This window comes from Lepisosteus platostomus, chromosome 1, assembly GCF_059453375.1.
Source record: "Lepisosteus platostomus isolate fLepPlt1 chromosome 1, fLepPlt1.hap1, whole genome shotgun sequence".
Lineage (NCBI taxonomy): Eukaryota > Metazoa > Chordata > Actinopteri > Semionotiformes > Lepisosteidae > Lepisosteus > Lepisosteus platostomus.
Genome location: NC_142611.1, coordinates 67430750 through 67444926, shown reverse-complemented (window position 1 = coordinate 67444926; position 14177 = coordinate 67430750). Strand labels below are relative to the sequence as shown.

The 14177-nt window shown below is 44.8% G+C and overlaps 1 protein-coding gene across 2 annotated transcripts in view; it reads left to right on the top strand.

Moving 5' to 3' along the window:
• Positions 1-1525: 1525 nt before the first annotated feature.
• Positions 1526-14177, top strand: part of hdac7a (histone deacetylase 7a) — a 99214-nt gene continuing 86562 nt past the window's right edge. For both annotated transcript variants that reach the window (XM_088633813.1, XM_088633809.1), the window contains exon 1: positions 1526-1687. In XM_088633813.1, the coding sequence (XP_088489939.1) occupies positions 1669-1687 (19 nt within the window). In that variant the 5' untranslated portion in view covers positions 1526-1668. The remainder of the gene's footprint in view (positions 1688-14177) is intronic.

Below are 14177 nucleotides of genomic sequence, written 5' to 3'. Positions count from 1 at the left end.
GAAATACACGAGGAAGCAATGAGAGAGGCAGACAGAATGTTAGGATATGTAATCAGAAGCGCACATGCTAAATGAAGGGATGCTAAATTTGCACGATTTATTAGTAAGGCGATTACTGTATGTGATTAAATATCGTGTATCGTTTTTGTTGACATTGCCACAAAAAAGCTATTGCTCTCCTGGAATCGGCTTAACAAACAGTGTCTTCATATGGTAAAAGGAATGTCTCGTACAAAAAGACTTGAACAGAGCTCACTGCGAAAACGCAGCTTGTCTTCGTACAAAGGCTTATTGGAGTGTGGAACAAGCTGTGCATCCGTGACTCTCTCAACAAAATGGATGAGATCCTCTGATTAGTTCTCTGCTAGAAACTTAGCTAGATGGGCTGAAACCCCCTCTGCTCATTTGTAGTCTTTTCTGTGTTCTTGGGGCGTGAAATGTATGGACAGTAAATGATGCTACGCTAACAGCTGGACAGTTTACTTTACAATGCTTCAAACATCCAGAGGTAGGCAGCCCGTCGCCTCTGGGTCACATGAGACCCTTGGAGAAGGTCTGTGGGATGCCAAAAATTTAATCTATCAAATTTCTCAAAGCTAACAAAGTTTCCAGCTGATTTCGGCTATTAAGGAGATTCGTCTAGAAGAAGTGAGATGCTGCTGCTTTGTTGACTGTGTTAATGGCTCTCAAGGCTAGTTAAAGGGAAACAACTTCGTTTGCGGCACATCTCTTCAACATGCATTTTGTTTATGCGTGAATTAATTACGTTCTTGATTGTTTAACTGGACAATCACGAGGGTAGGCTGATTAATGTAGAAATATACCTCTAATCTTACTGTTCATGAAATTGAATTATTACTGTAAATTGGGCAGTACTCCACTGCTTTTTGCAGTCTTAATGAAGAAATAATGCAGCCATTGTGCCTCTTGCATATACACTGCTCAGCGCTCTGCTGTGCTGGAATAACAGCTGCCTTAAGTGCATTCTCTCTAAACTGTAAGAGAGTTGCAACTTGAGTCCAAATTATGTTAGCATGGCTCTGCAAAAGCGAATAAAAAGCAAGTGAAATGAAAAAAAAATACAAACTCTTCTGTATTCTTATTCTGAATTTCTGCAGATGAGCATAGACTCAGGATAATGACATTGTCCAGATTGTTTGAGTGGAGTGATTTCAGCACTGGAGAGTAATTTGTGTCTGAACAGCGTTAGTAGGGTTGAGATTTTGCTGCATCTGAACACTTTTATAGACTAATACTAGACTAATTGCATCACTTTAACAACTGAATAACATCTGGATCAAAACACAGCTCCTATCAAAGTCCTGTTTTCTTGTTTCTTTACATTATATGTTTGTGTATTTTATTTGTGTATATACAGGGCAGGGGCTGTGAGTGTGTTTTTCTTTTTTTTTTTTGCGTCCTGATATAGTGTTTCCTGCCATTGTCTCACACAAGACTGCCTCCGGGACTTTTGAGACGGTCCCTCCCCCTTTTCCTCTGTGCTGTTGGCAAGGCTGGGCTGCACTGACAGTAATGCACTCAGTGATAGTCGAGAGCAACTGTGTGCTGCCTTTCGCTACGGACCCTAACTCACTTCCCAGCTAAAGCCTTCAGTGTCCACCGCTTGCCGTCTGACATGACCCGGACCCTGTAACGCTATAAAACTGGATGTTCAAGCAAGGAACTGGTAGGACCTTTTTTTTTGTTCTCTTAAGACAGTTTTTCGTCTTTGCAACTAGCTCCTGCTTTAGTTTTACTTGCTTGTAAGTCAGCCAGTGGGTAATCTGGTGTCTCCCAACACAGCACTCGGCAGCAGGGAAAGTGGATTTCTGTGGGATGCTGATTTTTGAGAGATTTTTTACGCTTTTTCTTAATGAGGTCAGGAGATGATTAACCCTGTAGCGTGTAGGCTCCCTTCGTTTCTTAGTGTTGTGTGTGTGTGTGTGCATTGTTCTTGTTCTGGCTGCTGCCTGCTGCCTCCACACACAGCAGAGTGCCTTGCTGGCCGGCTGCTGCCCCATGCAGGGGTCTCACAAACACAGTATCTACTTGCCTTAAACCGTGCGAAATGTTGTCACCCTCGTAAAAGCGCTCCCCAAGCCTGCACAAGCACTTGCTTTTTTTGGAGGTGTCTTGGGTTGTGGAAGGAGGGGGGGGGGGATCAAATTGGAAACAGACCCACCCACCCCTAGTGAGCATGGATCAGAAGTTCAGAAGCCTGGCGGAAAAGGAAAAAAGTCTCAGAATGCAGAAGAATTCAGGAAGAATCCAGGGAAATCTCAGCTTTTCCCAAGTTTGTGTTGCTGAGAAAGGCATGAGTTACAACAGCGGCATGAAGCGAACTTATCGTGTTGCATTGAGAGATAGGGTCTGCCTTGTCCCTGAATGCTGGATAGCCCTCCCTCTCTCTGTTCGCACTGCTGAAGAGCTGTTGCAGGGGATGTGTTGTGTGATCTCACTTCATTTACAGCTGTTCTCACCACCTACAGGAGAAGCGTACCTGCTGACCTTTCGATCGCCTCTCGTGGGTAGCTAAGGTTTGCAGTAACAAGAGCAGTGTCTCTGTGCATGTGCCAGGGCTAGTTTTGCATTAAATAATGAGAGTTTACCACATATCCTCTGCACTTCTTGATCTGATGTTGTTTTATTTTTGACTAGCTTTGCTATCATTACTTTCCTTTTCTGACAGTGATAATGTGTCATGCGTGTTTCATGAATGCATTCCAGTGTCTTCTGTGAATTCTGGCTTTCGGAACTCCTGTAGATAGCCTGTAACTTTCCTTTTAAGTGTCCCACTGCAGCATGAGCACAGTGAGCCGTTCCAGGGCCACTTGAAGGCCCAGTGACCCATTCATTAGTGTGCAGACGCTGCTTGCCCCAGAAATGAGGAATGTTTGTGATTTGGTGTTTCTAAAAACACTAAAAATGTATTCTAAAAATGTCCACCCGATTACAAATCAACAGGCAGTGGTGCTGCTGTGTGGGGAAGACAGGTAGAAACACATGGGTGTGTTGTAGATCACCTTCGTCAAACTGCGGTCTGACCAAGAAATGTTAATTGTACCATAGTAAAGGCAAGGGGGAGGTATTTTTTCTAGAACAGGGGTCTGCTGCGCCTTCTGGTTTTTGCTACAGCCGAATTCTTGATCACACATCCATTGTTTTCAATTTTCAGTCTTAGACATATTATTACATTTGCTTCCGGTCCTTTAAAAACCTGCAACCTAAAAATGTTAATTTTGTAATTGGTATCAAACCAGTTCCGTTGTCGAGGACTGCTGATCTAGGGCATTCAGTAGAATATGTCTGTTTATAGCGGGCTAATTGAATCTCTCAATTTAATTTCTTAATTTATTAAAGTGTAAGGAACAGAGATTTGAACTGTTTGCTCCTTTCTCCCATCCCGTGCAGGGTACTGCTGTTTTTGTATCACTGACTGGATTCTCTTTCTTGGTTGAGATCCCCCCCTGCCAGTGTGCTTGTGCTGAGAAAAGATCAGAGCTAAGAGATTGAACTCACTTGAGAGGCAACCCATTGTACACTGTATTCCAGCGTTAAAGGCTTTCTGTTAACAACTGTTGTGCACACAATGCCAGAACAGTTTGTGGCCCGCAGCTCTGCTGAGTGTGACGTGGAAGCACACATTGGGGTCAGATCATGTGAATGGCTGGGGTGGAGGGTGATACCCACACATCTCTGTCCCCCTGAGTTACTTTGCTGGAGGACCAATTGCTCGTCTGCGTGGGCAAGCTCAATTACAATCGACAGCTGGCCTGCTTGACCTAGAAGGTCTGTTTGCCATCCCTTTGCTGTTTGAAAGGTTGCATCTTCATGGTTCAGTATCATGCTCACAGTGTTTCAATGCATCATCAGAAAGGTTCCTTAAAGCAAGCTGCTCACTAATGCTGGGTATGCGCTTGAATAGCATTAGTCTGAGTTTCTTAAAATCCACATGGTTCCTCTTATGATTACAGCACATTGAAACAGTAGTTTGCTCTAAGAGGGACCTCTTCCCTGAAGCAAGACAAGTTTTGGGCCAGGTCACTGACGGATCACCCTTCGACATGTTCCTGAATCCCAAGAGGTATAAGGGTTGTTTTTTGGGAAGAGAGTGTGGGACTCAAGTCAAACTCAGGCAGAGAGCAATACAATGTAGACGGCACAGGGGGCAGCTAGTGGTCACTAGTATATTTGAATTACAGCATGTTGTGTGAGTAAAATTATTTTTAAAAAATCACTATCACAACTTTAAAGTTCTGTTAAAAGGACGCTTTGTTGTAAAAAAATCCACCTTTTGTAATAAACTCCTGCAAGGGCACCAAAGTATCTCCGCCAGTAAAAGCCTAACATTGAGCCCTATAGTCCTGGGATAGTAGTCTGGGCACATCAATACAGGTCCTGGAGAGGCAAGCATGTCTGCAGGTTTTCATTCTAACTCAGCTTTTAGTGAACTAAATCAGCTAATTACCAATCTCATAGTTTCTCCCAGCAGGTCCTGCTGCTTAAAAAATGATCTAGAAATCCTGTAGACACACTGGCCCTCCAGGACCGATACTGGACAGCCCTGGACTCTGTCATCAGTGACTGTGACTAGGATTCCCCAAATGAGAGATCACATCTGGCCGGACACAGACAGCATTGAGTCAGCCAGGGTGTCCTTGTCCGTTCAGATCGGTTGTGACCCCTGTGGAAAGGTGCTGTGAGCCTGCAGTGCTGTTAGGGAGAGTTGCTGCATTTTTTAGCTAATTGCTGACTCTGTTGCAGGCACTCAGTGTTAACGAGAAGGTAATTGCTCTGACAGTGTGAACGTGGCCCTAGATGAAGGTTGAACTCCATCTGTCAGTCAAATGGAAGCAAATTGTCAGGTGACAAAGCATAAAGTTAGTCCTTTTTAATAAAGTTGGAATCGCCACTTTTCTCTTACACACCTGAGCTTTGTGGAATGTCCACCTGTTCTGGCAACATCCTGTACACCTGAGGCTGAGATAAAGAGAAGGTTATTCCAAATTTCAGGGGGGGGCTGGGCTGCAGAGCAGACTGTGTCCTGGACAGTAGGCCTATACTGTAGTTGGGCCCTGTAGACCTGGCAGAACACTTTCTGTCGTGTGCTGTGCTGGGCTGTTTGCTAATTGCACTGTTTAGGAAAACATTCATGTTCATCATTCTTGGAGTCAGCCTATCCCAGTAGCTAAGCGAATAAACACATCCTTCTGAAATACCTCAGACGTCTATATCGAGAGTGTGGTATCAAATCCATATGTCAAATAAGTCGTGGCAGGGCTTTTCTGTAACAGACACTTGTACTGCACATCTCTGATGGTTTTCTGAGCTGTTTTTTTTTCCTTCTGTCAGTGTAACCTGGACGGTGTCTCAAAACCTGCCTGTCTTTACCGACAGGTGCAGGTTACTTATAATCTTCTAGGGAGTGCAAATGATGGTAAGGCAGAGATAAGAACTAAGAGAAAAACAAGTCATCTCTCCAGATGTAAAAAATAACATGCACTGTGTCACAGAGTTGAGGATTGTTTCATTCAGAATGCCTAGTTCAGTAAAGGCAGATTAAACTGCTTCGCTCTTAAGATAGGGAAGTCGACGGCTCCTGGTCTTCTGCAAAGGATGGCATACACACACCTTGTTTCAGCAATGCAACAGAAACAATTAGGGAACTTTGCCTAAACCAGACTGCTGCTACTCCGGTCCCAGAGAATTGCAGTGTTCCTTGGTATTTGAGCTCTGAATGACTTAACGGGTCCGATCAGTTTCTTAATGCAGTAGGAGTGAGCGTGTTTTCCAGGTCTGCGGGCCGAAGGACTGTAGCTATCCAGGATCGGGGTTGCAGCCCCTTGATTTAACCAGTGTTTTTATTTTGAACACTATGTTTTTTTTTTGGGGAGGGGAGAGGTTCTGTGTTTTGGATGGACGAGGTAGAAAGATCTATGCAGAAGCTGGACGGACAATGTAGGAAAACATACCTGGTATTAGATTGATCAAACATGTCAAAACAAAGCAGCTGAAATATTAAAAAAAAAAACAACTGTCTCTTTTTCAACACAGTATCAGCAGTATTTTCCCCCTGTTAATCTCATGTTAAATAACCTAGCAGTATTTTCACAGATGTGTGAAAAAATGAACACTGTACAATGTGTTTTTTTTACCTTGCGTAAACACTGGGTGACGGCATGAACCTGTACACTCCTTCAGTGATGTTCTTGGCAATAGTTTGAGGGAAATTTTTCCTTAAGACGTTGATACAGCCCAAGCAGGACAGGGAAACCTGGTGAGGCTGTCAAGGTTTTCTCGCTGATACGAGCTTTCTGGCAGTTTGAACAGCTCTTTAAGCGTCCCAGCTGCAATCTGAAGATGGTGTAGTTCACTCTTAAAACCTGCAGATGGCGCAGCACAGTCTCACAAACTGAGGCTGGCACACACCGAGCTTCACCAGCATCCACTCCTGGAGATCAAACTGTCAATTCAGATCAAGTCCTGTGAGTGGACGTAAAGCTGTTTGAGCACACACAATAAATATATGATTTAAATGCCAGTGGCCCTAAGCCTTTCCTTCTTTATTCAACGCAGAACCTTTCAAACGACTCTGTGGATTGTGTGTGCTGGGTGCTGGTCAGCAGAGACAATGGTCTTGCTAAGCTGGTGTATCAGTATTGGCTTTTGGTCACCCGAATAAGGACAAAGGACAGAAATCTTAGTATTTACTCTCTCTCTCTCTCCCTCCTTTCCTTGCTCTCTCATTCTTGGTCATTAGCACGGCTGTGATTGTAAGCACTCGATTGGAGCACTTCCTGTCCAGGCAGGAAGCGAGAATTTCCGGTAACCCCGACGACTGACCTAGCCTAAGAGGAAGTGTCTCTCCCGGGAGTTGTTGTGTTTCTTTGTTGATCATTCTTCTTAAAAACTTCAGTGATATGCAACTGCCAAAAATCTGCAGTTTTTCGTGAATAAAAAGGCCTAAATAGCAATTGACACAGCAGTGCAATTCAACCACAGACACCAGATTTGGCAATAAGAAATTCCGCCCTGACATGAAGAACCAGAGGATTACTCACCATCCTTTCTGCCTCTCAACCATCATGCTGAAAAATGCTCTCTGTTTAAAAAAGTATAAGAGCCGCTGCCAGTCCTGGTGGCCTAGGTTTGGAGATACCAAGAAATGTGCCCTGGGAACCATTTTCATGTAGTATATCCAAGACAATGGTAAATATAGACACTGGGAAAAAAATAATGGAGCGGGATGCAAAAGGAATATAATTTACTAATTGGGACAATCTGTTTTCACCGCTAATGCCATGATGGGGACCTGGAATCTGGTTTGTTGCTGAAAAAGTTGCCGTGGAGCTGCATCAGTATCCAGTATCCAAGCTCACATACTCCTCCCGAGATGAGTTTCTTGAAGTCATTAGTGCATGGATACTTGTCCTGTAGCCCTGCTTTGTCAGTGTAGGGACTGATGCTACAAAAATCCCAGTTTCTTTATTTTACTCATGTCGATTTTGTCTTTTGGAAATTCGATTGCAAGGCTATTTTGTGTTTCTGGATAAAAAATCTTTTATCCAATACAAAGTCGTGGGGCATCTCGGAAGCAACAGGCGAAAGGCAGGATACACCCTGGATGGGACGCCAGTCCATCGCAGGGCACACACACTCACACACAATCAGGGCCAAATTTCCTACCAGCATGTAATTGGACTGTGGGGGGAAACCAGAGCACCCAGAGAAACGCATGCCAATGCAGGGGTTCCCTCCTCGCAGATAGCACCCCGTGTTCCAGCTCTATAAGGCAACGATGCTAACTACTGCGCCACCGTGCCGCCCTGGGAGAATAAAACAAGGTCACACGTTAAAGCAATGAGCAAATTTAAACTTTATAGTGTGCTTATTTGTTTTAAAGCTAGTCATTGTACACATTGATAAGTCACAGTGTCATTCAGTGTGAAGTAAAAAAGAGGCCTCTGAACTAGCCTTACTTGTTTATATTGCTGCTTTGCCAAAACACGTAATTTCTTCATTTCCTAGGGCTGAATTATTCACATTTTAAACCGTGGCAGTTCCAGACTCTAAAGATTTGGAGAGCTTAGATGAGGGTGGAGGACAAGCTTGAGTACTGAGGGAGGGGGCTTTGGTAAGGGGGAGGGTTGCTGTAGCCCTCCTGACTGACTCCCCTCTGACCTCTCACTGATTTGCACTGTATCCCTGTCTGTGAACAGAAAAACAGAAAGCCATCTAAATTCCTACCTCAACCTACCACGATTTCCTGGAATGGCAGCTCATTCCTCCAGCTCCTGCCTGCTGCAAGGAAACATGGACTACTACAGGAATGTCAAATTCATTTGCATGTAAAAGCAGTACTCACAATACTAGGAAACGCTTTGTTTGTGAATCTTTGTTTGCCACACATTTTACACACAAAAAAACGATTGTTTATGTTAAATGCATTGTGCGTGGGGTGTTCTGTGTAAGTGGAGGGCTTGTTTGTTTGATGATCTGCAGCCATGCTTGTCCCCATCTTTATTTACAACATGCATGCTGAGCTGTTTGCTGAAGGTGTACTGTAGCTTTAGTTCAGAAAGAGCCTCAGCCATGGCCTCCCTGGGACAGACAGCTGAGCCCAATCTGTAGACACGAAAGGGTTAAGAGGCCAAGCCAGCTAGAAGCAGGATTTGGGACAGGATATCCTGCCACAGAGAGAGCCGGATCTAACCTCCAATTCAGTGCCAGTGACCTGGAGAGACGGGGGTGAGAGGGTCTTGGAAGGGATCACATCCCACTCCAGATCATCGCCTGTCCCGTAACACAAACCCATGGACCCAGCCTTCCACATCCCACGCTGCTGTTCTATCCATCTCCACGCGAATGCCTTTTTTATTTAGAGCAGTTGTCCTGTCTATGTGCGTTGCTTAACTTGCTGGCCTCCTCTGAAGACCCTCTTGACACTGTGAATAACAGCTTGGTGCCCCCCAGTCTGTTGAAGGATAGCTCCCTCCCTCTACCCCTGCAAAGTCTCAAACCATTACTTCTTTGTGCTATAACATCTGTATGATATATACAATCAAACTGTAGCTCTACAATCGCCCTTCATTTCTTTTAAACTTGCTGAATGCAAACTCCACGGCTTTGTGCATGGTCACTTCATCGGCATGTTTGTCTGTGTAATAAATATTCACATACTTTAGAAATAATATCTAGAGTGCATTATCTCCTCCTGTTGCATCTGCTTCTGCTTAGCACAATAAACCATGATCAGCAGGACAATGACTGTTCAGAATCTCTTGGTGCTCAGTGAGAGGGCAGCCAGAGGCAACATCCAGGCCTCCTGGGTTCACTGTAGAAGAAAGTGACTTCAGTCTAGTGGTGATAAGATACTGGCTCCCTCTTGTGGACACAGAGGCTTCCTACGTGTCTGACGATTCAGATGCGAAGAAGTTTGATTGGTTGAGCTAGTAATCCACAAGAGTCATACAGAAACCCATTGCAAACTTTCCACCAATTCTATTGCCCAAGTGGCTATTAGGTTGTGTTTTTAGGAATCCAATGTCAGGATTGCTGTTTTTGGATTGTGTCTTTTTGCAGTGAGCATTAGTCAGGTTCTCCTTGGTTAAGTGTCCAAGTGGTATTTGCTGTGTTCTAGTTCCTGCCTGATCTCCTCAGCCAGCTGAGGGTCTGTTAAGTCGCAGTGTGAATAACCCTGACTTCTCTTTGTGCAACCTTTTTCCTCATGGTTATAAACCTTTTCCAGCTCATTCTTTCTGCTTCTCTTTATCAAGGCAGACGTGATCCCCACACAGCTTGTCAAGAAGCAGAAGCTGTGGATAGGAGCACAGAGTCTGACAGCCTGGTAACGGGGGTCAGCCAGCTGAGACTTGACCATGCAAATTTTTGGAAAACGCCGAATACTTCAGCACAGTATTGCTGACTACACATTCGCGCTCTGGGAAGAAAGGGATGTCCTCATGCTTATCTCAGCTCTCTTGCTGTCTCACAGTCATTGCAAAGGCTACATTTTAATTTTCTGCACTTTGGCTCATCCTAAGCATTCTAATGCTCTCAGCGTTTTCTCATCAAGACCTGTTGAAGGTCCAGTCAAAAACCTTGACTATGTAAAACTTATTTTCGACATCCTCCAGTTTTAGAGCATTCATTCTCGGTGAGAAAAGTATTTTGTACTGTGCCTCTGGGACATATCTGGAGGCTGCCGGTTTGATTTGACTACGAAGGGTGCAAAGGTGCGTCTGGCTCTCCTGCTAGGCTTCTTGGTGTTGCAACAAGTCCTGTTGGGCTGCGATGAAGCCAGCTGGGAGGCTCTCGGCAAAACATGCCGAATTAGTCTCGCCTGGAGGAGACGCAGAGGCCCCTAAGTCTAACTCAAAGTAGAACAGTTAATGTTGAATTTAAAATGATGCAGATTTACTCTCCCAGAACAATGTGGGTTTCTACATGAGTCTTCTGTTTTACCGGTCTTGGCTGACGGTATGTGAGCAAAAACAAATAGTTCCTGCTCTGGTAAAATTGGAAATGTAATAAGCAGACCAAAAGTCTGGAAGAAGTAGGTTAAGCCCAGCACCGAAAAGCTGCAATCGCCTCATGGAAAATGAGTTTACGAGATATTGTATTGAGCAGCAATTGTATGCTGCTTCCATTGGTCATGTCAAGAAGAATAGAAACCCGCTGTGTCATGCTAACCACAGCTATTTATACAGTAATAGCAAGATTGTGAATTTGAGGATCGGCCATGTTCGACGTCAAATCTCTACGGTGTGTGTGTGTCACAGGGTTTCATTTTATGCCCCTTCTGTCACAGTCAGACGTCCCACTCTGTGGTTAATCGAAGCTCTGCCTGTCGCAGCGCAATGTCTTGCGTTAAAGCACAGTCTGGGCTCTGAAAGCTGCAGCCCAGTGCCAGCTGCACTGTGCTTTGACTCAGTGGAAAGAGAGCTGTTGAGCTTCTGAGGGGCTTCATGGAAGGCGGTGATTCAGCTTGTCCGTTATTCGGCGGTCTAGCGATCGGACGAAGTCTGTCCTCGGACCGCAGAGAGCAACACACTGATCCTCCTGGAGGGGTGTAGTCCCTGAGACTCGCTTTCCAGCAGGTTCGGCTCAGTTACTCACCCTTAGATGTCAGTCGTCATTTTTGGTCCCTTGTGGAAAAAAAAGAGCCTTTTTTCTAACACCGTAATTTTGTTCAGTGCAAAAGTCAAAAGTGGTACTGGCAAGATATAGGTAAGATGATCATTTTTTCATATTTAAGATCTGTAGTTTATTTCATTTAAGAAGTGATGTGCTTATGCTATACTTTTCTTTCCAAATTTCCTTCTCCTTTCATCATTTCTCACAAGCCCATGAGCCCATTGCACGCCTACGATGTCCATCCATCCTTTTTCTAATTCCTTTGTCCAGTACAAGGTCAGGGGGGAGCCAGAGCCTGCCCCAGCAAGCAACGGGGGGCGAGGCCGGGTACACCCTGGATGGGACACAGTCCATTGCAGGCCACACACACACACGCTCGCACACACACCGGGGCCAGTTTTTCCTGTCTTCGGACTGTGGAACGTAACCCGAGCACCTGGAAGAAGCCCATGCAAACACAGGGAGAACATACAAACTCCAGACAGAGAGCACCACAGGAATTGAACCCAGGGCCCCAACACTGCCAGGCAGCAATGCTAGCCACTGCGTCACTGTGTCACCCAAGCTTACAATGTCTGTATTATTAAATGCATACACATGTTAACAAATAACAGAAAAAAGCCAGTTTTTATTTTTACATACACAGTTTGCTGCCCATTCATATGGTTGGGGACAATAGCAGTGGCACTGCCCCACCTAGACATTAAACCCTCAGCCCACTCGGCAGGAATCCAGGGTCCTGACCTCTACTCTACACTGCCTGCCTCTGTGTTGGACTGGTTGTTTTGACGATGTTTGCTGTGCACTGTCACCTCTGTACTTTACGGCCAGTGCATGGAGTTGCAGGGTAGGGATTCTCAGGAGGCACCAAGGAGGCTTACAGGTGGCCACTTTTGCAGGTGTGTTTTTGTATGCATGAATGTCAGAGGAGCAAGTGGAGGGTTTGGGGAAGAGATTGGCTGCAGGCCCCGCAGCCACTGGTATGAGAGTAGGTCACAGTTGGAAAGAGTGGGATGGGAGATGGCTGATCGCTGTTTCCTCCTGCGCTCTGTGGGCCAGACGACAGCCGATTGTATCAGACCTGTGGGAAAGAGAAGTCAAATTCACAACAGTTCACATGTGCCTTTTGGGGGGTTTCTGAAATAAAAAGGCAAGGCAGTACTCACAAAACTGATAATCTCTTTGAATCTGTTGACATCTTAGAATATATAGTTCAGTGGTGTTCCCTTTTAATCTTGGGGAGCACAGTGTTCTGTCATTGTACGAGGACACTAGAATTCAGAATCGAGACAAAGAATCCATTAGAATGGATTCTTTAAATACAGGAAGAAATCGCAAAAAGGCAGAAAAGAGTTCTGCTATTTTGTTAAATAGCATAAGAGTCCTGTTCTGTGTTTAAAGCAAAAGACAGCTTAGTCTGAGGTCACGGAGAATATCACAGATATCTGTATTAAGATCACTTCTGTTCCTGATTTAGGTCAATTATTTAGGGTTAGGATTTAGGATAGAGTTCTGGCTGGGACTTGGACTAGTTTATGGTTGGAGGCTGATGGAAGGTCATGGATAGTTTTTGGTTGGCAGTTTGATCCTGTTTGATTAATGTCATTTGTAGACCTGGAGCTATGATTGAAGCTAGGGCTACTAAATGTGAGTTAAGAGTTATGTTTAGTATTATCGTTAGTGGAGTCAGAGTTAGGTTTATGGGAAGAAGATTGGATCTTGAATTAGGGAAATTGGAAATTGGAGCTGGAATATGGTGAAAGTTAGTGTTAAGGTTGCAGTCAAGGTTATCATTCGGATGGGTGCTAGGGTTAGGTTTAATGTTATAGTTTAGGCCAGGTTTAGGGTAACCTACAGAATGAAGCTGGGGCAGTGGTTGATTCTGGCATCACATTGCCAGAACTGTACTGCTGGGGTTTGGTAGGAGCTGGGTGGTGTTTTGTTTAGGGTTTTGATTAGGTAAGGGAGAGTTAGTGTTGGAGCCACGTCTGGGTTTAAGGTGGTTCACTGCATATTTATGGGAAGCTTTGGGCAATTCCAGACCTGTTGATTAGACGTCCGTGCAGTATCACACTGTGTGCTGATGTCAGAAGTCATTCAGTAGGGATGCAGCTTTGCCTTGCAATACAGTATATTGCAGATTTATAATATACGTACTGTTGGTCTTTTAGACTGAAACCCAGCCTTGCTTGAGTTCCAGAACTCAGGATGTTGAGGATAAGTGACTATGCTACTTGAAGGAGGCACAGAGGGGTTGGTATCTTATTTCTGAAGAGAGGTTCACCTTGTGGAACTACATTTGCAGGTCCCAGGTCTCCTACACCTTCTGCCTTCTTCTTATGGAACATGTCAGTACATGTACTTTATGCTTTGCATGGGAAAGCATTCAGGGCAACGTTTGAACGCAGTAATGTTAACCGCAATAATAAAAATTGACATGCAAATGTACCTAGCTCATCAGGTTGTTGAGTGTGCTGTGAATGCAAAGCTGCTGTTTTTCCATGATGAATCACGTCGGGGACTGAGCAAGTGCCAGGGAGCAGACAGGATTCTGTCGTGACTCATCTGTCACCTCTTGGTTCAGAGGAAACCCCAGAGAGGCACAGAAAGAGGCCACCTCCTCCTCTTCGCCACCCACAGCCCTACCCTACCCTTACCCTTACACACTCTAACGGCTATTTTTACTCAGTCTTGCTCCTCCCACCTTTTCGGCTTGTTGTTGCTGAAAGGAGGTGGGTGTTCCTTTGTTTGTTGATCTTTTTTAAATAATTTTTTTTATATCTTGCCGGGGCTCTATTTTTAGAACATTCGAGGTACCTTCCAGTAGAATCTGGAATTTCCCGATGTTCTGAGTTTTGCAGACAAGCACACAGTCCTGCTCACTGACTCCGGCTGCGAGAGAGTTGTTTTTCCCTGTCTGTGTCAGTGTACGTGACAAAACGGGGAATGGTGGGGGGCTTGAGCCTGTTCTTATTTGGGTTTCCTGCATATGCCGGCCATTACGGCAGAAGGTAAACCCATCCACAGACCACCTGGGAAGA